The 21,142-nt window shown below is 52.6% G+C and overlaps 3 protein-coding genes across 9 annotated transcripts; all 3 read left to right on the top strand.

Moving 5' to 3' along the window:
- The first annotated feature begins 308 nt into the window (after positions 1–308).
- LOC144727299 (BCL2/adenovirus E1B 19 kDa protein-interacting protein 3-like) lies at positions 309–5,463 on the top strand. 2 transcript variants are annotated; one of them, XM_078606029.1, is made up of 6 exons: positions 309–575; positions 2,268–2,430; positions 3,009–3,171; positions 3,442–3,524; positions 4,328–4,477; positions 5,017–5,463. In XM_078606029.1, the coding sequence occupies exons 1-6, from the start codon at positions 503–505 to the stop codon at positions 5,063–5,065; spliced, it is 681 nt and encodes a 226-aa protein (XP_078462155.1). In that variant the 5' UTR covers positions 309–502; the 3' UTR covers positions 5,066–5,463. The 2 variants fall into 2 exon arrangements, with proteins under 2 accessions (XP_078462155.1, XP_078462156.1); XM_078606030.1 differs by having other exon boundaries at positions 313–575; positions 2,301–2,430.
- Positions 5,464–6,148: 685 nt separating this feature from the next.
- On the top strand, positions 6,149–10,167 carry C25H10orf143 (chromosome 25 C10orf143 homolog). 4 transcript variants are annotated; one of them, XM_078606035.1, is made up of 5 exons: positions 6,149–6,299; positions 8,236–8,389; positions 8,541–8,657; positions 9,148–9,210; positions 9,729–10,167. In XM_078606035.1, exons 2-5 carry the CDS (start codon positions 8,321–8,323, stop codon positions 9,756–9,758), a joined length of 279 nt encoding a protein of 92 aa, XP_078462161.1. In that variant the 5' UTR covers positions 6,149–6,299; positions 8,236–8,320; the 3' UTR covers positions 9,759–10,167. The 4 variants fall into 4 exon arrangements, with proteins under 4 accessions (XP_078462161.1, XP_078462157.1, XP_078462158.1 ...); XM_078606031.1 differs by lacking the exon at positions 6,149–6,299 and adding an exon at positions 6,672–6,756; XM_078606032.1 differs by lacking the exon at positions 6,149–6,299 and adding an exon at positions 6,707–6,807.
- A 4,984-nt stretch (positions 10,168–15,151) lies between these two features.
- Positions 15,152–20,886, top strand: LOC144727297 (protein YIF1B-B-like). Of its 3 annotated transcripts, none has more exons than XM_078606027.1 (8): positions 15,152–15,260; positions 16,496–16,761; positions 17,275–17,379; positions 17,501–17,579; positions 17,828–17,885; positions 18,510–18,665; positions 19,058–19,151; positions 19,280–20,886. In XM_078606027.1, the coding sequence occupies exons 1-8, from the start codon at positions 15,236–15,238 to the stop codon at positions 19,433–19,435; spliced, it is 939 nt and encodes a 312-aa protein (XP_078462153.1). In that variant the 5' UTR covers positions 15,152–15,235; the 3' UTR covers positions 19,436–20,886. The 3 variants fall into 3 exon arrangements, with proteins under 3 accessions (XP_078462153.1, XP_078462154.1, XP_078462152.1); XM_078606028.1 differs by lacking the exon at positions 15,152–15,260 and adding an exon at positions 15,347–15,526; XM_078606026.1 differs by lacking the exon at positions 15,152–15,260 and adding an exon at positions 16,134–16,295.
- The last annotated feature ends 256 nt before the right edge of the window (positions 20,887–21,142 follow it).

Below are 21,142 nucleotides of genomic sequence, written 5' to 3'. Positions count from 1 at the left end.
CTCCCAATGCAGTGCGCTCCGATTGGTCGGCATCACGCGACCCGACGCGGGCTAAACGTCGCTCGCCCATTGGTTCGACGTGCAAGCGAGGGGCGGGGCCGCGCCTCGCAACAGCCGCGCTCTGATTGGACGATTGAGCTGTAAACCCGCATTCCGATTGGTTGCGCCGCCATTACATTTTCCACCTCGCTTGGGCGCAGCAGCCTCCGTCGCAGCGTGATGATTGGTCTAAGTCGGCGCACGCACGACAACACGCGGTTCCAATTGGCCCACAGCTGGATGAGGAGGCGTGGTCTTGCCCCATCCGCTGTGGAGAATTCGAGGCGGGGTGAGGCCACGCGGGGACGCGTACAGCGGCCGGGCCCCGCTCGGCCTCCGGGACCCCGGGCCCCGTGCACCCCGCGCTGCTCCCCGGGACCATCTACCCCGCGCTGCCCCCCGTCCCCGGTCCCCAGATCTCGCGACTCCCGGGCCTACGGGTCCGTCGGTCCCGGGGAGCGCGATGTCTTCCCCGGAGCAACAACCCCCGGGCCATGGTGGTGGCGGTGGTGGCAGCAACGACGACGAGGAGGAAGGTGAAGGCCCTTTGGGTAGCCCCGTAGCGCCGCGCGGCAGTGGGGAAGAGAGTCGCGGGACGGGGCAGGGACGTGGCTTGGAGCCTGGCCCCTGGGCTCAGGGAGCTCTTGTCCGCGCTGTCGGCTCAAAACGCCCCGCGACGATGGGGGAAGACGGTCGCAAATGTTGCCGCCGCTGTTGTTGTTTTGTGTTGCAATGATTTGAGCCCCTTGGGAAAGAGCGGGCGGTCTGGTCTGGCCTTCGTCGCTCTCACTTGCTCGTACAGCTGATCTCTGCTGCCTCTGGTTGCTACTGCTGTTGTTATTGTCGGTGGTGCCGTGGTTGTTATCGTTGATGTTACTATAATATCCCGACGTTGTTGTTGTTGGTCGCTAATTGCAATAAATTCCAGCGATATTTCTGTAGAAACTGCCGCGGTTGACGTCAGCGCAAATCCGCGGTAATTGTGCCTGACGTGACATCCCCTTGCACTGGGTGGATGGCTCGAAACGCGGCTTCTCGCCCGCGGCGATTTGTGCGGTCGTCTGGAAAACGAGAGAGAGTTTACGTAACGAGGGAGACAGAGAGAGAGAGACAGGAGGAGTTGCAGACCACGAGGAGTGCGAGCTCATTTTATCTGGGTCGCAGTCCCCATCCACCCGGGCTGGATGGAGCCGCCTGGAGCTGCCGCGAGGGGTGCGTGGACATGGGCGATGTGCCCCCGGGGGATATCCGCCTTCAGGATCCCCCGTGAGCCGAGAGGCTCTCCCCCTGGGCTTTATTATTGGGGCTGCCTGCTATCGGCACTGAACTACGCAAGTGTTTGTCGGGAGGTAGAGTTCGTGGTCAGGGTTTGTAGCGTTTTTACGATCCTCCGTTTGACTGCTGCTGCAACACGTGGGCAGGTACAGAATGTTGAGGGGTGGTCCAAGAGCGCTTCAGACATTCGACACGGATGTTGGCCTCGGGTGGGATTCGAACACAGGTCCTTGAGATCATAGCGCGGTCTGCTTTCGAACCAGGTGATAACGCAGCGAAAGCAGAAGTTTTTTTTAAAGGGAGACTTTGGTTGGAACAAGTGACCAGGGGAAACGGGAGTTGATACATTGCTGTTCTCAAAACACTACTGATGTCAGTTACAATTAGATTTTGTTATGTAGCCCCTAATAAATATGGATATTTAGGGGAAATTTGGCCAAAGCACGGGGCAGCTGAGTTCAGCGGGGCAACGCAGAAGCATTGGTCCCCCACACTTCCTGCAGGCGTGGCAGCCACAGTGGCGATAACTCCAAGGGAATAGCCTGCAAATGAACCTCACAAAGTCGCTAGATGTCGCTACATTGACATAAAGTTGTCAAGCATGTCACGAGACGATTATCGAAGTATTAAAAGTAAGTAATCGGGTTCAGAATCTTTAATATACACCTGGAATCGCTCCTTAAGCTGCATACTGTCCTTGTCCTACAAAGGCGCTACATTTGTTGCCTTGACACAATTGTGTTGCTAAGCAAGTCCCAAAAGTCGATAAAACCTAGCAACAAAATCTCTAAATTGGCAACCCTGTCAGCGACTTCGTGGGCGTAATCTTATAAGCACCCATGCAGAGCCTTTGCCCTTTGTAAGTAGGACAGGTGTGTTTGGGTGAAGGGATGCTGGTTTGTGGTTCAGTGCACAGGACGTTATGGCTTTTGCATTAACACCGGGGCTTGCAGCTCCGAGGGCCCTAATGGGAGTGACGTGGACAGGAGGAGGAGGCCTGGAGCACGTGCCATCGTCTGCCTCCATTCACGATGAAGACGTCATGGAGCAGATCCTGCTGGATGCGCAGCACGAGTCGGAGCGCAACAGTCCCCAGAGCCGCTCCCACAGCCACAGGTGGAGACTTCATCTCTCCACCCACATCCACGACTTTCTATTAACACGCACTCACTACTCAACATACACACGCTGTGCAGCTGTACATTCGCCCTAAAGCGGCCTGGTAGCACTTGGCGTCACTCTCGCATTGACTATTGGTACACAATGGATACCGCTGTGCCACGCATGCAGTTTTTCTATCCGGTGCCCATGCAAAACTTTAGATTTCTCTGCGCATTGCATCATGCCCCGAGAATGTGGTCGTGGAAGTGGTCCATGGTAGTGGGGCGGCTGTGGCATGCAGCTCCACGGGGGCGTCTCTATCATTGGTTTGGCAGCACGATGCTGATGCCTGCCAAGTGGTCACCGTCAGCCAGGAGGTCTCTGGCAGTGCGGACTGTCCAGTGGGACTGTCCATGTAAGCTTAACACACCGGGTGCCGCAGAGCTGTGTTGTGTGTCTGAGGACCGTAAATTATCTGGTGCAGCATATGAGTGGTTATAACTGTCCCATGTGAACTGCGGTCGTGTTTCCTCTGTGGGTTTTTAGCGCTTGCTGTCGCTACCTCTTTTTGTTTGCTTTTCGCACGTCTTTAGCCCCCAGAAGCCCCAGAGCCCGGTGTTCTTCAGCTGTGGCCCAGAGAGCAGCAATGCGGAGGAGACATTCCTAGGCGAAGGTGGCGGCGGAGTCTTCAGCTGTGGCTTGGAGAGCGGGGAGGCTCTAGGGACGCCCCCCCAGTCTGACGGAGCGAGTCGCCAGGTACAGCCCCAGGGCCACCGCTCTCTACTTAAGATCTCTTTGCTGTCACACTGTCTCGGGTAGATTCACACTGTGTCTGAGCGACAGGTAGTACAGGTTACCTTGGGCTAATATCTGCGGCTTTAAATTGGAAGGCACGCAAGTTCAGTCCGTTCAATAGGAGATGACCTGTCATGGTGACCCATTGCTTGTAATGTTGGTTTCGCTCCAGCGTTTGCATGGCTGCAAATGCATGTGTGCATTTTTGTGTGTTTGATTGTTCGTGTGCAGTCGGATGAGGAGAGTGGCGACAGTGAGGCGGGAAGCAAGAGGAGTTCGGAATGGTCCAGCCGCCCTGAAAACTCCCCACCTAAGTGAGTCCATCACCGACCCATGCCACTGCCAGCTGGCGCTGTTTATGTTGTGTTCGTGTCTAATGTTGATGATTGCTGTGGCACGTCACTTCATATGCACAAATACATGTGTGGGTGTGTGCCTGATATATATAATGACAGCACTTGAAAATTACTCACCACAGTTTTTCTACTGTTGGGCAAAAACTGTATTTGCAAACACAGCCCCCGAACCATGCGCTTGCATAAGCATTTCATAGCCACGTGCATTAGTGGCCATGCCAACTTGCCCACTTGGCAATGCATGACAGGCGGCAACTGCTGAGCAAACAGGGACTTGGTGCTGAATACCTGGAGGCTGTGGTGCCTATAAGCAACTCATCCCACATGTTTGTTTTATTGAGGCAGATTTCCTTTTTCATTTCGAATCAAATCAGGCGATGCAGGGAGGTGTGGGGATGGGCTTTTGGCAGCTGCTACACAGCCTGCTGGTGTGTCAGGATTTACTTGGGTCTGTGTCGTGCGTACCTGTGTGTCGTGTGTGCATGTGTTGGTGTCTGTACACTTGTGTGTGTTGGTGTGTCTGTATGTGCTGAATATTTGAACTGCTTCTGGGCCTCCCCTAGGTCAACTCAGCCATACATGAGTACCTGGTGTTGTGTGTAAACCTCAGCACTGGAGAGACAAAGGTGACCGAGTGTGGTGCTGGCCACCCATCCACTCGTGTGGTCCGTGCCGGCCTTCATAGTTACTCGCAAACAGAACTTTCCCCAACAGTCTGTTGAACGCTAAGAGGGGTCTTCGTGTATCCGTGCGCCTCTCAGAGAGCTGAAGCTGCATGCCTCGCATCGTGCAGCACGGACAAGCGTGCGGAAAAGCAGCGCCGTGAATAGCGGTGGCCTCTTCTCGTCGGAGGTGCTATGTGTCATCGTGCCATCCCTCCTCCTCTCCCACCTCCTCACCCTCGGCCTCGGGTGTGCACGCGCAATCTACACGCACACACGCACGTTCCACACGTGCACTGATGCATGGATCACCAGGGATTAATTTATCACTGAATATTCTCTGGGTTGCTGGTAGATTGGAGTAGGTGGCACTTGGCCAGTAGCCACAGCCATAGGGAGAGGTCTACTGAATTTTGCCTGTGCGGTGCAGAAATATTTTCCGGTTGCTGCCCCAGACAGACCCGACTGATATTAAGCACTGGGTGTCACACATGGATTCATCAGCCATGTTTGCCAAACGCATGCTTCACCAACAGCTGCCTGCAGCATTGTGATTTGGTCAAAGGCATGCCCGGTTTTGGCAGATTGTAATCGAAGATAGAAAACTGCTGCAAAACGCATATAACTCTCAAACAAACCACACCCCAGATGGCTCTAAATGCAACCAGACTTGGTGTGGCTTGCAATCGAAAGTGCTTTCCAAAACTCTGCAGATGAGCAGGTGGTGTGCATGTGAATGTGCACGTATGTTTGTCGCTTTTTAAAACGTCATCTCGTGTCTCCTGCAGGATCTACATCGGCAAGCGACTCGCCGCCTCTTCCCACAGCTCCTTGTAAAAGAAGGCACTTAACTCTTATTCACTTTTTAAACACAATTGTTAAAAATCTAAAGCTAAAAAAAACCTTGTAATTGATTGAAAATAAAACAATCTTTAGAAGTAAAAGTTAAGTTTTACACTAAGCTGAGCACTCTCCCATGTTTGTGTTACTTGCGAGACGTCAAAAAGTACTTTAGTGCATGTTATAAAATATGCTTGTATGCCACTGTGAAATCATACGTAGTGCTGTAAAGGATGAGTCGTGTATATTGAAAAGTCATTGTTATCTTAAGCATTGTGCCTTCCAGTTCCTTATTTTGTTACATTCTGTAGATCACAATACACTGAATACAGTACAGTATTGTAATTTGTTGACATGCTTTCATCTATCCATGATTAAACGTTCCCCATAGCTGAGCACTATTCGACTGACCTGGCTTTGAGTGTGACCCGTATTTCGGTCAATGTGTGTGCGTCATTCTCCCCCCCCCCCCCACCTCTGGGATGTTTGGACACTGTGTACCTTGCCCATGGGCGGTCTTCGAATTTTGTTTAGCGGCGAGTTGATCAGCAATGTTTATATGCTGCTCATTAAAGTTGGTGAGTGAGCCATTGGATGGCTTCAGGAGTAGCCTGATAAATATCTGAAATGCTGCCAGCAAATTATTGAAGTGGACAGTGATCTACTGTACTGCTGTCCGTGGGTTGAGGTTGGTGACTGCGGTTGCATTGCGGACTATTCTTAGTTGCTGGTCGTATTGGGACATCGATAGTTCTGAGGACCGGGCAGTTTTAAGTGCGCCCCCATCACCCACCATTCCGTGTCTACCAATCAAATTGTGTCCGCGCCAACATAAGTTAAAATTCACGTGTTTTCTGCTCATCATCATGCACGTGTGGAGCCCGTTAGTCAACCTACTGCTGATGAGGGCCTCCCCATACCGTGCGGGTCTTGAGGGTGAGTTGTTCGTACCGTGCTCTCTGCAACGCTGGTCAGCTGCGTGTTGGTGAAGGCGTGAGAGCAGAATACCATACGTGCCATAGTTGTTGCACTGCCCTCTGCCGACAATAAATGTGTATAGCTAGAGAGGTTGAGGCTATGGGGGAGACTCGTTAGAAACAGGTGCTGAGAATACTCTACAAGGAGCGGTGTTCATATCCGAGCTCCCAAGGTGAAGCGTTGGCGTAGTGGTGAACGCGCAGTGCTCTAAACCCTGCCGCATGAGTTAGATACCCGGCCACGGCCAACATCGGTGAGTGATATCCAAACCGATCTTCAGACACGCCGTTTCACCAATTCGAGCTGACAATCGTGGCAAAGTGTATGGTCAAACATGCTCTATCCCCGCCGCAACGTTGGTGATTGGGGGGGGCTTCGCTAAGCAGTGTTAACGGGCTGTACGTGACATGCATGGCCCAACATTGTTGGCATGGTGTCTCTTGAGCCACCAGAGCCTCGTCAGTGACAGCATACGCTGCACCGTCAGGTATAATGCCTTATGCATTTACTTACAAAAAAACATGAATGTCTGTATATAGACTGCCTCGCTGGTTATATATAAAACGTCAAGGGGCTGGACGCGTCTCCTCAACTGCGGGTCCCACGAGCCCCACGCGAGAGGCAGAAAACCCAAGAATCCCAGAGCTCGCCGTGGTTTCCGGGGTCCGTAGCAGCAACCACGTGGAGGGGGCCGCAGTGCTGCGGGGCTGGTGAGGACGGGGGCGGTGAGGACCGGGGGAACTGTGGGTTGAGTAAGGACTGTAAGTGACACCGGAGCTTGAAGAGTGAGGGCTGGTTGACGAGGGAACTGCAGTGACGACTGCAGCAGTGGCGGGGAGTGTGAAGACGGTGGCGAACGGTGGCGACTGTATTGACACGGGGGGTTGTGGTGAGGGTTGTAATGAGGACTGTATTGACACGGGGGCTGTGGTGAGGATTCTAATGACGACTGTATTGACACTTGGGTTGTGGTGAGGGTTGTAATGAGGACTGTATTGACACGGGGGTTGTGGTGAGGATTGTAGTGAGGACTGTATTGACACGTGGGGTTGTGGTGAGGATTGTAGTGAGGACTGTATTGACACGGGGGCTGTGGTGAGGGTTGTAGTGAGGGTTGTAGTGAGGACTGTATTGACACGGGGGTTGTGGTGAGGATTGTAGTGAGGACTGTATTGACACGGGGGTTGTGGTGAGGGTTGTAGTGAGGACTGTATTGACACGTGGGTTGTGGTGAGGGATGTAGTGAGGACTGTATTGACACGGGGGCTGTGGTGAGGGTTGTAATGAGGACTGTATTGACACGGGGGTTGTGGTGAGGGTTGTAATGACGACTGTATTGACACGGGGGCTGTGGTGAGGGTTGTAATGACGACTGTATTGACACGGGGGTTGTGGTGAGGGTTGTAATGAGGACTGTATTGACACGTGGGTTGTGGTGAGGGTTGTTATGAAGACTGTATTGACACGGGGGTTGTGGTGAGGGTTGTAATGAGGACTGTATTGACACGTGGGTTGTGGTGAGGGTTGTTATGAAGACTGTATTGACACGGGGGTTGTGATGAGGGTTGTAATGAGGACTGTATTGACACGTCGGTTGTGGTGAGGGTTGTAATGAAGACTGTATTGACACCTGAACTGTGGTGAGGGTTGTAATGAGGACTGTATTGACACGGGGGTTGTGAGGATTGTAGTGAGGACTGTATTGACATGTGGGTTGTGGTGAGGGTTGTAATGAGGACTGTATTGACACGTGGGTTGTGGTGAGGATTGTAGTGAGGACTGTATTGACACGGGGGCTGTGGTGAGGGTTGTAATGAGGACTGTATTGACACGGGGGTTGTGAGGATGGTAATGAGGACTGTATTGACACGTGGGGTTGTGGTGAGGATTGTAATGAGGACTGTATTGACACGGGGGTTGTGGTGAGGATTGTAGTGAGGACTGTATTGACACGGGGGCTGTGGTGAGGGTTGTAATGAAGACTGTATTGACATGTGGGTTGTGGTGAGGATTGTAATGAGGACTGTATTGACACGGGGGCTGTGGTGAGGGTTGTAATGAAGACTGTATTGACACGTGGATTGTGGTAAGGATTCTAATGAGGACTGTATTGACACGAGGACTGTAGTGAGCATTGTAGATCCATGGGGACGACCACCACGGTATAACTCCCTTCACTTTTCTGTCAGAGGTCATTGTCCGCGTCGCTTCACCGTGGCCGGGGGCCCATGCGTCGGGCTGGGATCGAAGAAGGATCGGGGGAAAGCCGATCCAATGGAGCCGGTGCAGCTGCAGAAGAGGCAGCATGAGGAGGGAGGCGACACCCAGCACGGCCCGGACTCGGTGAGACTCTCTCACCCCTGCCCTGCCCTCTTACCCTCTCCACCTCTCCTCCTCGCCTCCCCCTCCGTGCTCGCTTCTCCTCCCTGGCCGAGCCAAGGTGACACGGCGCGACCTTCTTCTTGTTGTTGTTGGCCCCTTCCCTGCGGTGCAGAAGCGGCTGTGTCGGGGCTGCACCTCGACGCAATTCCCCACCTCCCTCCCGCAGGGCTGGCCCGGGCAACTCACGCAGACCGACACGCGGGCCGCCGGCCGGCCCGAGGCCATGCAGGTATTGGGAGGGGGCCCACGAACCGTGGAGGTACAGACTAGAGGTGGTAAGGGGGGGAGGGGGGTGGCATGGAGGTATGTGCCAGGGGAAACAGGCATCATGGGGCGATGGACATGCGATGCTATGGAATAGGCATGGGGGTTCTGCTCCCCTAATGCCCACCGCTTCTGTTTAAGAGGCAGTTCAGTACAATGGCTGGAGAGGCACTCAAGTTTCAAGGAAATAAAGTCACCACAGACAATCTCTTTGATGCAACCACACCACCCCATCGCTTCTTTCTGCGAGATTTTACAGAAGTAAAAAAATCACACATCCGTTTTTTCCGTCTCGTCCTACTCACGGACCGTTATACTGTGGTAATCGATCTGGGCGACAACCGAATTAGGCTGTGCCCCTCGCAGTGTTACTATTTACAGGGAGCACAAGCCATGGGACATTGCATATCTCGTCTATCGTCTCATGGAGTCTCTAGTTGTTGTCGTTGTTGCAGACGGAACCCACGGTCCTGGGATCAATGCCGCAAGTCTGCCCACGTTGTCTGGCCGGGGAGTCGGTAAGAGCAGATTTAGTCTCGGCTTGATCGTGCTGTTATCCTTGGATGTTCTCGCACTCTCATTCTTGCCTTGCTACTAATACAAGGTGACAATGTGCTACTGATGCAGTTACTTCAATGCATTCGATTTTCTAATTTTTCCACCACAATGCGATTAGTGCCAAAATCTAGCAATTTTTGCTGCACATGAACCTCCCTTGATATTCACATGGTTTAATGCAGTAACAGCCTAATCTTTAAATTAGCCGAGACATCTGGCAGCAGTCATCAGCCTCAGCCACGTCTGAGTGATCAAGAGCCATCTACATCCAAAGAAGTATGGCACTTGGATGAGGTCAGAGATTTGAGTCAGTCCAAAAAGGTATTATGGATCTTGTATTAGTTTGCTATGTATAATATTTGGAAAATAGTGTAACAACATTGTATGACTTTATCAGGGTAATCTATAGACGTGTAAGTTGTCCGTACTGTCTACCTGTATTATTCCACGTATCTGACCCATATGCGTGTCCCCCCAGGGCCACATAAATCACATGGGGAGTTCGTGACGCGGGGCCTCAAGGGGCAACTCCACGGGCCCAGCCGGGGCCGCCCTCCCAGCCGCTGGGGCCCTTTAATAGAGATTATTTTTGTTGTAATTGTTTACTGATTAGGAATTTTATCTCAGGTTGAGAGGTGTCTCGCTGCACTTATCATGCACGATGAATACAGCAAAGCTGTCATAGCCAGCTAGGCTGGCACAACACCTTGCTGATAAAACCCATCATGGAATGTTTTAACAAAATATTGCTGTAATATTTTTACACGTCATTTTTATATCCACACTACAAAGATACAGGCGAATGGGTGGCGTGTTTCACTGTGTCCTCATTCTTGTTATTTCACAGTGTGCGATTCTGATTTATATCCTGACTATGGCTGAGTTTATTAAAAAAAAAATTGTATTCAAATCTTCAATTTGTTTATGGCTGGATGGATAGCAACTTATACGTCTCTGTCCAGATTAGTCAGCCAGGAAATGGCTGCAGTTGATGTTTGGTCGAATGCTTCAATGTGGTTGATGGTCTGGTGGATGCATCAATAATTGCATACTGGGCAATTATGGATAGACGGACCTGCCATGGGGTGTGCAGGACCGTTTTAAGTAAACCATTCTTTTTTGAGCGAGATTAAATCCCACAGATTCTTCATTTGGATCGGTCATCAGATGCTTTTTCACGATAATCGTGTTCACTCATATCTGTCACCATTTCTCTGAAGATACTAAAGCCTGATTTTATAATCGTATATTTATGAAATCATTTATTTATTGAGGTAAACCATGTTTGGATAATCGTTTGGACAGAAACATTTTTTTATCGCCTTGTAAAAAGTATCCCACTCAAGATCAGGAAAAATATTTACACCTCTATCCTTCACACGAACTGATCTTAGCAAAAATATATTTTGCATTTAACTGGAGTATGTCCCCTACTTCTCAGAGGAAACCCAGTGTCTGTTATTTTATGACGTTTAATCGCGTGGAGCTTACTTGAGGCGTGCTGGAGAGGAGGCCAAAGGTTGTAACACGCTGTTGGCCCTCATCAAAGTCCCTGTGGGGACGTGGCCCATGCTCCGTGAACCACGCACCCGGACGTACAGAGGCCCGGTCACCAGAATGGAGACAGCTCCACCCACACAACGCTGGAGTGGGGTCTCCTTCCGTCCTCCATGTCAGACCACACGATAGGCATTTCTTCCCTCAAGCTTTCACCACGCACTGCTGTGGGCAGCATCAGCAGTTGAAGTGAAGATTATCACCTGGTGTCTAAACATATCTGTAGTCTGGTTCATCCTGACTAAACGTGGATTAGGTCATCATTGGGATGAACGAGACTAGATATTAGGGTGTGTACCAGGCAAGGTCCGCCACTGCCAACGCCTGAAGATGCCCACAGTAGTGGGTATTGGCGAAATCTTGAGAGAAGAAATGCTCAATGCGCGGACCAACACGAAAGCCAACTTGGATTCCAGTGACTGTGATAACCTGCGTATGCGAGCTGCCATCCCTACCAATACCGGCTGCATTGACATGCAGCATACCGAGCGGATTCTGCTTGCGTTGTTTGAGACACGCTGCTGCCGCTGTTACCTATTGGTTTGGGGTCCCACGGGACACGCGCATCTTATTTGATGTTTGGCTACAACGGTACGTTTGAGGTAAAAGATAAAATATGGGTTGGTGATGGGGTTGGCAACGGGGATAAACTTGGGGTCAGATATGGGGTTAACTATACGGTTGGGGCTCGAAAAAATGACGATTACAGTTGAGTTTAGGGTTGGGGTGAGGGTTAGAGATTTAGGGTTATGGTTAAACACAGCCTACAACGCTAATTTTCATAGCAGCAGTGCTTCGCAAGAACTACATGTTGAAACCTAGTTGCTTCATAATGTACTCACTAGAATGATGACCGATTCGTTTTAAAAGATTATTACATAATTCACTGTAATTTGCCATATTAATTATTCAACGCCACTAATGTTTCACCACCACGCACGGGTTCCAGTTTCTGGCATTCATCGCGTTAACTGCCAGCGGGGGGGGTAGGGCTCCCCCTCCCCCTGGAGCTGAGCTTGAGTGGCACAGCGTCAGAGGGACTTTAGTCATGGCCAGTGCCAGCACAAGCTCGGGCTGCACCTAGCAGTGGATTAGAGCCCCTCCGTGCTCAACACTAGCAGTGGATTAGAGCCCTCGGTGCTCAACACTAGCAGTGGATTAGAGCCCCTCTGTGCTCACCACTAGCAGTGGATTAGAGCCCTCGGTGCTCAACACTAGCAGTGGATTAGAGCCCTCGGTGCTCACCACTAGCAGTGGATTAGAGCCCTCGGTGCTCACCACTAGCAGTGGATTAGAGCCCTCGGTGCTCAACACTAGCAGTGGATTAGAGCCCTCGGTGCTCAACACTAGCAGTGGATTAGAGCCCTCGGTGCTCACCACTAGCAGTGGATTAGAGCCCCTCGGTGCTCACCACTAGCAGTGGATTAGAGCCCTCGGTGCTCAACACTAGCAGTGGATTAGAGCCCTCCGTGCTCACCACTAGCAGTGGATTAGAGCCCTCCGTGCTCACCACTAGCAGTGGATTAGAGCCCCTCCGTGCTCAACACTAGCAGTGGATTAGAGCCCTCGGTGCTCAACACTAGCAGTGGATTAGAGCCCCTCCGTGCTCACCACTAGCAGTGGATTAGAGCCCCTCCGTGCTCAACACTAGCAGTGGATTAGAGCCCTCGGTGCTCAACACTAGCAGTGGATTAGAGCCCCTCGGTGCTCAACACTAGCAGTGGATTAGAGCCCTCCGTGCTCACCACTAGCAGTGGATTAGAGCCCCTCCGTGCTCAACACTAGCAGTGGATTAGAGCCCTCGGTGCTCAACACTAGCAGTGGATTAGAGCCCCTCGGTGCTCAACACTAGCAGTGGATTAGAGCCCTCCGTGCTCACCACTAGCAGTGGATTAGAGCCCTCCATGCTCACCACTAGCAGTGGATTAGAGCCCTCCGTGCTCACCACTAGCAGTGGATTAGAGCCCCTCCGTGCTCAACACTAGCAGTGGATTAGAGCCCTCGGTGCTCAACACTAGCAGTGGATTAGAGCCCCTCCGTGCTCACCACTAGCAGTGGATTAGAGCCCCTCCGTGCTCAACACTAGCAGTGGATTAGAGCCCTCGGTGCTCACCACTAGCAGTGGATTAGAGCCCCTCGGTGCTCAACACTAGCAGTGGATTAGAGCCCCTCGGTGCTCACCACTAGCAGTGGATTAGAGCCCCTCCGTGCTCACCACTAGCAGTGGATTAGAGCCCCTCGGTGCTCACCACTAGCAGTGGATTAGAGCCCCTCCGTGCTCACCACTAGCAGTGGATTAGAGCCCCTCCGTGCTCACCACTATCAGTGGATTAGAGCCCTCGGTGCTCACCACTAGCAGTGGATTAGAGCCCTCCGTGCTCACCACTAGCAGTGGATTAGAGCCCTCCGTGCTCACCACTATCAGTGGATTAGAGCCCCTCCGTGCTCACCACTAGCAGTGGATTAGAGCCCCTCCGTGCTCACCACTAGCAGTGGATTAGAGCCCCTCCGTGCTCACCACTAGCAGTGGATTAGAGCCCTCGGTGCTCACCACTAGCAGTGGATTAGAGCCCCTCCGTGCTCAACACTAGCAGTGGATTAGAGCCCCTCCGTGCTCACCACTAGCAGTGGATTAGAGCCCTCGGTGCTCAACACTAGCAGTGGATTAGAGCCCCTCCGTGCTCACCACTAGCAGTGGATTAGAGCCCCTCCGTGCTCAACACTAGCAGTGGATTAGAGCCCTCCGTGCTCACCACTAGCAGTGGATTAGAGCCCTCGGTGCTCAACACTAGCAGTGGATTAGAGCCCCTCCGTGCTCACCACTAGCAGTGGATTAGAGCCCCTCCGTGCTCACCACTAGTAGTGGATTAGAGCCCTCGGTGCTCACCACTATCAGTGGGTTAGAGCCCCTCGGTGCTCAACACTAGCAGTGGATTAGAGCCCCTCCGTGCTCACCACTAGCAGTGGATTAGAGCCCTCCGTGCTCACCACTAGCAGTGGGTTAGAGCCCTCGGTGCTCACCACTATCAGTGGATTAGAGCCCCTCGGTGCTCACCACTAGCAGTGGATTAGAGCCCCTCCGTGCTCACCACTAGCAGTGGATTAGAGCCCTCGGTGCTCACCACTAGCAGTGGATTAGAGCCCCTCCGTGCTCAACACTAGCAGTGGATTAGAGCCCCTCCGTGCTCACCACTAGCAGTGGATTAGAGCCCTCGGTGCTCAACACTAGCAGTGGATTAGATCCCTCCGTGCTCACCACTAGCAGTGGATTAGAGCCCTCGGTGCTCAACACTAGCAGTGGATTAGAGCCCCTCCGTGCTCACCACTAGCAGTGGATTAGAGCCCTCGGTGCTCACCACTAGCAGTGAATTAGAGCCCTCGGTGCTCACCACTAGCAGTGAATTAGAGCCCCTCCGTGCTCACCACTAGCAGTGGATTAGAGCCCTCGGTGCTCAACACTAGCAGTGGATTAGAGCCCCTCCGTGCTCACCACTAGCAGTGGATTAGAGCCCTCCGTGCTCACCACTAGCAGTGGATTAGAGCCCTCGGTGCTCAACACTAGCAGTGGATTAGAGCCCCTCCGTGCTCAACACTAGCAGTGGATTAGAGCCCCTCTGTGCTCACCACTAGCAGTGGATTAGAGCCCTCCGTGCTCAACACTAGCAGTGGATTAGAGCCCTCCGTGCTCAACACTAGCAGTGGATTAGAGCCCCTCGGTGCTCAACACTAGCAGTGGATTAGAGCCCCTCCGTGCTCAACACTAGCAGTGGATTAGAGCCCCTCGGTGCTCAACACTAGCAGTGGATTAGAGCCCCTCGGTGCTCACCACTAGCAGTGGATTAGAGCCCCTCCGTGCTCACCACTAGTAGTGGATTAGAGCCCTCCGTGCTCAACACTAGCAGTGGATTAGAGCCCCTCGGTGCTCAACACTAGCAGTGGATTAGAGCCCTCCGTGCTCAACACTAGCAGTGGATTAGAGCCCTCCGTGCTCAACACTAGCAGTGGATTAGAGCCCTCCGTGCTCAACACTAGCAGTGGATTAGAGCCCTCCGTGCTCAACACTAGCAGTGGATTAGAGCCCCTCCGTGCTCAACACTAGCAGTGGATTAGAGCCCCTCCGTGCTCAACACTAGCAGTGTATTAGAGCCCCTCGGTGCTCAACACTTGCAGTGGCACGAGTCCACATCCACCCCCGGGGGAGGAACACGTGGCAGACGTCACCGCGCATGCGCACCTCCCCGAGCCCTGCTTTTGTATTTGGTAGCCCGGGACGGACGAGCCTGCGGCGCGATTGGCTGCGCGCCTCGCCGCGTGGGCGGTGCTACGGCCCGGGCGGCCAATGGGAGCGCGCAGCCGTGTGGTGGCGCCGGTGCGCACTGGGAAATTGAGTGCGAGCCTGAGGCCCGACGAGACGAGGAGGAGGAGGACATGGCGCTCCCCGGCTACAGGCAGCGTGAGTCGGGCACCGCTCCTCCCAGTGTGGGGGGGGGGACCCTTCGGTGTCCTGGGGGGGTTTCCCCATCGGTCCCAGAGGCTGAAAGCCTCCGAGTGGTGCCCGGAGATTCTCGGGGTCCGGATCTCCCCCAGCGGAGTTCCCTCTTAGCAGGGAACCCCTGGGATCGATAACACCCCTCCACCTAGCAGAGCTCCCCGGGGTCCCGGGTCTCGTCCAGCGGGGTTCCTCGAGGCCCGAGGTCTGCCCTGTCTTTCCAGAAATGCGTAGGTTGTCACCCTCCCCACATCCCCAGTGTTCCCTCCCAGGGGGACCCCGCGAGTCCTGCCTTCATCTCCTAGAGAACCCTGAAACAGCTGCCCCCTCCTTCTGGGTCCCCCTTACCGGGGTTCCACATCCTTAGGGGGGGGCTAGGCCCCCTGGCACCTCGGCGCCTGTCTCCTGCCCCTGCTCGCGCGTTGTTGTTTAACTTGCCATGCGTTAGATTTTAAGGGACGAACCCTGCCTGGGGTTCGAACCGCGCGTTTCGTGCTCCGAAGTCCGGTGCGGTGGGCGGTGGTGGTTTCCGCCGGTGAAGAGCAGTGGTCGGGGTCAAATAGCAAACGGTCAAACAACCAGTCTTGGTCAGCATGGTCCAGTCTTGGTCATTCGGCCGAGTCCGGTGAATCCATACCATTGAGCCTGGTGGAGCATGCTGTGGTTGGTGAACCCACCTTGGCCGGCGATTCTGAAATTGCGCGCTGGTTTCCTCTTGACCACTGTGGTTTTTTTGCCAAATGTAGCAGAATTCGCATTTATTTTCCATCCTATCAGGACCATGCGGATTACAAGTATTATTTGGATTAGTTGGGCTTTGTGAGACTTTCTTGGACACTGACATAAATTAATCCAGCTTGTTGAGCAGTGGTTAACTGCTGACGTTGATCCTGGAGGGGCCATTGCTGATGCAAGGCGGAATCGCGTTTGTTCACTACCTACAACATCTCCCCTGCTCTCTTCTGCGTGGACCAGAATTTACTAGAAGGGATCTCGAAGGTAGCTTTGCGAAATCTGCCATGTTCTAACATGAAGCGTTGCAATGCTCTGTGAGACATCCCAATGGATACTCGATATCAATACATGCCAGTAGCAGAGTGTGGATAACATTGTAGCAACATTTTTTAAAACAAATACTTGTTCTGACGCGTCTTGCGGTGTCTGATCATCAGTTAATAACGAGCAGGGGTTCTTTGCAGCTCCAAAGCGGCGTCAGCGCGGTGGGGCCCAAGGCCCTGACCAGGGAGACCCCAACCAGCTGTTTGATGACACCAGCTTCGGAGTGGGGCCCCCTGGCGGCGGCATGGCAGCGGGCCCAGGAGGAGGGGTCTACGGAGAGAGTCCGGGATCTGCCTTCCATGTGCCAGGCTTCCTCAACGACCCCATGGCAAACCCCATGACCAACATGGCCATGGCCTACGGCTCCACGCTTGCCAATCAAGGCAAGGAGGCCGTCGAGAAAAACGTGAGTCGCCTGGCAGGACACGGGAGGCGGATTGAGCTTCATGCGGCCACTGAGTTGAATACCCCTTTTACACGAACACGTCCGAGCAAAGCAAGTGTGTGGTCCTCCAGTATGGTGGTTTCCATTGGCTATTCTCTGCTGAACCTGAACCAAATTATAAGCTGTTCCTCACAAGACATCTGAATCTGCCTTGGAGCCAAGCATGGTAAGGGCCTAGGTGAATGATTCCTACTTTGCATCTGACACTAGTCGGTACACTCAAGGGAGAGTGCCACTGCATCATCTATATCCATCTCGTCTCATGGTGTGTGACGTCAGTGGCACGGCTCCGCTTCTGCAGTGGAAAAACTAATTGGTGCCTCCTGAGCTGCGCCGGTTTGACTCGGCACGGCCCCAGTACGGCTCTGTTGTACGGGGGAGAAGATGTATAAGTTTGTGGTGGAGCAGTGCTAGGCGGTCGGCCTTCCGGAAACCGCGTCGAAGTGAAACGGCATCTGTTGTTTTGCGCTCCAGATTGACAGGTTCTTCTCGGTGAAGAAACTCAAGTATTACTTCGCGGTGGACACCGTGTACGTGGGGAAGAAGCTGGGCATCCTGCTGTTCCCTTACACACACCAGGTGAGGGCGACGGTTGCGCCTTTTTGGTTTCACCAGCACCTGTACCAGTCATGCCCGTGCCGAAGGCAGAGATGACGTCGATGGCAGCGGATAAGTACTTACGGCAACATCTGTTTCACAGAACTGGGAGATGCGGTATCAACAGGACGCACCTGTGGCCCCGCGTGTTGACCTTAATGCGCCCGACCTCTACATCCCATGTGAGCGGCACAGGGACATCGATACACGTCAACACACCTCTTAACCATCACGTCCCCTGGATGTCTTCACAGATCACATATATGCTGTCACACCTCTCACATGTTAATACATACGACTTCACCATCATCAAATTTTCACAACTGGATTTGCAGCAGCACTTACAGAGGTAGAGGGAACATTTTTACTTGTGTTGTAAAAATATAATGGGCATTAAGGTCAAATTAATTTCACCTGTTTCTGTCTCTAGCCATGGCGTTCATAACCTACCTCCTGGTCACCGGAGTGGCTCTTGGCACCCAAAACCGGTACGGACTGTGTGTACAGTTTACCTTTGGCTGCACCTTGAGTTGTGTCTGTAGCTGCAGCCAGTTGTTTAATTATATGTAAACGAAGTGTTTTATTTTCGTCAATCATCAAGCATTACGACAACTCTCACCAAAGGCCAAAGTGTGACTGACTATGATGAGACATAATTTAACGTGCCTGAATGTCTACAGGCTGCAGCGCATTGAGGAAGCCCAAACATGGTGCTTGGCTGTGTATGTTTTTAAAAGATTTACTAAGTTCACTGATTGGCTGACCTCATAATATGGAAGGGGGGGGATAGTGTGCTCTTCGCACCAATATTTAATAACTAATTGTGGACTAAATGGTGCTTTAGTCAACTATACCTAAGAGAATGATTGGTCTGAAAGGAACAGATCAATCATTGACTAAATATCCACAGGTCATCATCAACTAGACAGACTATGACCAACTTAAAAAAAGTGGTTAAGGTTAAATTGCAGCCCTGAAATTACTTTCTTACGCCACTGAGCGCGAAAGGGCTTCTGCGAGGGGTAGCTCGAGAGCTGTAGAGAGCGCCTCTCATGGGTATTTGGCCTCCTCTTCCACTCTGTAATTGCTGGGTGTACGCCATGGCCACACAGGTTCTCGCCGGAGCAGCTGGGCATGCAGGCGAGCTCGGCGCTCGTTTGGCTTATCATGGAGACCCTGGCGGTGCTGCTCAGCCTCTACCTCATCACCGTGCGCACTGACCTCACTACCTTCGACATCGTCGCCTTCGCCGGATACAAATACGTCGGGTTCGGACCCCTCACCCCCCCCTTTTGCCCCTACACCCTGACTCCCTTTCTCCCCCCCACACCATTTCTTATACAACCACCGCACGATTTCTCACGCTTGAGCAAAATGTCAGACATCATGCCGAAAACAATTTGATACGACCCAAAAGGTATCAGCCATGCAACTAAACGACGAAAACCTACGTAGTAATATTACCTGGCGGAATGCTGTCTTTAATGAGAAAGACGTTCAACATACATACATTGACACGTGTGTAAACATCAGCGTAAGGAAATATCCCATCATGTGCTGCGTTGGCTTTAATAGCTCACGAACAGGACTTGCCGCAACAGTCCGTGTATGCTACACTGGGGATCGTTATCTTTGTTGCTGTGTGGCTGGGTGGTTACAGGATGATCGTGAGCTTGCTGGCCGGGTTGCTGTTCGGTGGCAACGCCTACTACATGGTGCTCGCATGGTGCTCCTGCGCCAGCTTCTTCTTCACTGTCAGTCCCGCATGTTGTTTTAAATAAAATTTCCATCACCGCATTATTGATCGTACTTTATAAAATGTGTTAGACATCAAATGTAGCATACGATGACTGTTTTTTTCCCCAAACCACTGTTGTGTCAGATCCGGACGCTGCGGCTGAAGATCCTGGCGGACATGTCTGCAGACAGCAGCATCGTGCGGAGCAGCAAAAACCAATTGCGCATGTACCTCACCTTTTCCATTGCTGCCCTGCAGCCCGCCCTCATGTACTGGCTCTCCTTCCACCTGCTGCGATAAGGCCCCATGCCTCACCCCTGCCACCAGCTGCTATAGGGCCCCTAGCTCTTGACGTTAGCACCTGCTGCAATAGTGCCACGAGTCGGAGCCGTACCAACTGTTGCAAATGGGTCCCTAATCCAAACATTGGCTCCCATAGCCCCAGCTGCCCAGGCCATTTGGTGTTTTCCCTCGTATCCTGCCCTCTGCCGCCTGCACGTGGCTCCAATTACCTTTTTTTTTCGTGGCCACTCCTGAACTGCTTACCTCTACAAACTGCTGATTGGGTTGGCCGTTGTGACCCGATTGGCTTGGCCATTGTGACCCACTTGGCCCTGAACACACTCCAGCCTCCACCATGCTGATGCCACTCATTCTTCCCTCCTTCGGCCGAGCTGTCCCTCAGCCTGTGGCTGCATACAGTAGACTGGTGAATGTCAGCATTCCGCCTTGGCTGAGCAGCCCCTTCTAGGTCCTGTCTCGTAAGCAGAACAGGAAGCCAGCAATCCGCAGTAGTGAAGAGACCTCGTGTGGTACTGCAGGATGGACTCCTAGAGCGGGCTGGTGAGGGCGTCACTGCGCATCGGCAAAGTCCATGGCTGCTACGCATTAAAAAAAAAATTATTGCGTAGTACCAAGCCAAACTGAAAATGGCTAAGTTTTGTAATTGGACCATGATTTACTTTAATTACTTTGTGTCGAAATATGCCTTTTTTTTTTATATCTGTCCGCTTAATTCGGTGAACAAAAGTCACAATGATCTATTCCTGCGTCTGCAGGCGTGGAACTAAAGGGAGTGCAAACCCATGGGGTTCCCAAGCTGGAGGTGTAGGCCGCTGGGAGGACAGGAAGGATGGCCCCCCTGGGCTGGGGAGCAGGAATCCCTTAACTAATCCCTCCCGGTCAAGGCAATCATAAGTTCTCCCTGCCCCATCCGTGTGTAACCTTTGGCGATAGTGGCGCACGTGCGTCCTGTCTGTGAGCCCGTGACACTAGTTCTGTTAGTTTTATTTGCACGTCATTTGCCGTGGCTCGGCACAGTACTTGACATGACCTCGCTTCCAGCTGCTCCTTTGGACTCGGGCTGGAGTGACGAGCAGGACTCCACTGACTTGAGTCTTGGCGTGGTTGAGCCTCGTCCTAACCCAACGTAGTTGTGAGGGTGTGGATTTTCCCAATGAGGCTTCTACAGTAGCTACCATGAGCTGGGAGCGAAAGAGGAACTGGTACAAGGGGCCATGGGTGGAATGGCGCTGCGTTCTCCGGCCGCGCCCCACTTCGCGGTTATGTTTGTTGAGCCAAGCATCGTCTGCAAGACCTGTGTCCGTGCTGAGACGGCCCGGGCTCCATGTTGACGCGGACGTGGTGGAGTGGGGGGTCCGTAGTGGGGCCTCCGTGGGGCCAGTGGTTGTCAGCAGCTCGAGTGATGCGTGCTGTCTGCGTTGTGTCAAGGAATTAAACTTTGTTCTTGATCTCTGCACACGCGAACGTTTTATGTCTACGTACAAGCGACTTCCGAGTTCTGTTCCCGTAACTGGTGCAGTAAACTCAACACCATCGAATAACGCTTCTTTAAGGGAAACTATGCATCTATTATATATATAGATATTTTATAATGTTTTGGTTATTTGTGCTTTTGCACCACTGTCAACGCAGTTTCAACAAATAATGTGCTTAGTCCTGAGTTAATGTGCGGTCTCAAGTCTTCTCCTTCGAGAGGGGGACTCG

The sequence above is a fragment of the Lampetra planeri genome, chromosome 25 (assembly GCF_965212315.1).
Source record: "Lampetra planeri chromosome 25, kcLamPlan1.2.h2, whole genome shotgun sequence".
NCBI lineage: Eukaryota > Metazoa > Chordata > Hyperoartia > Petromyzontiformes > Petromyzontidae > Lampetra > Lampetra planeri.
Note: the sequence above shows the minus strand (reverse complement) of the source record. Positions and strands in the feature narration are given on the sequence as shown.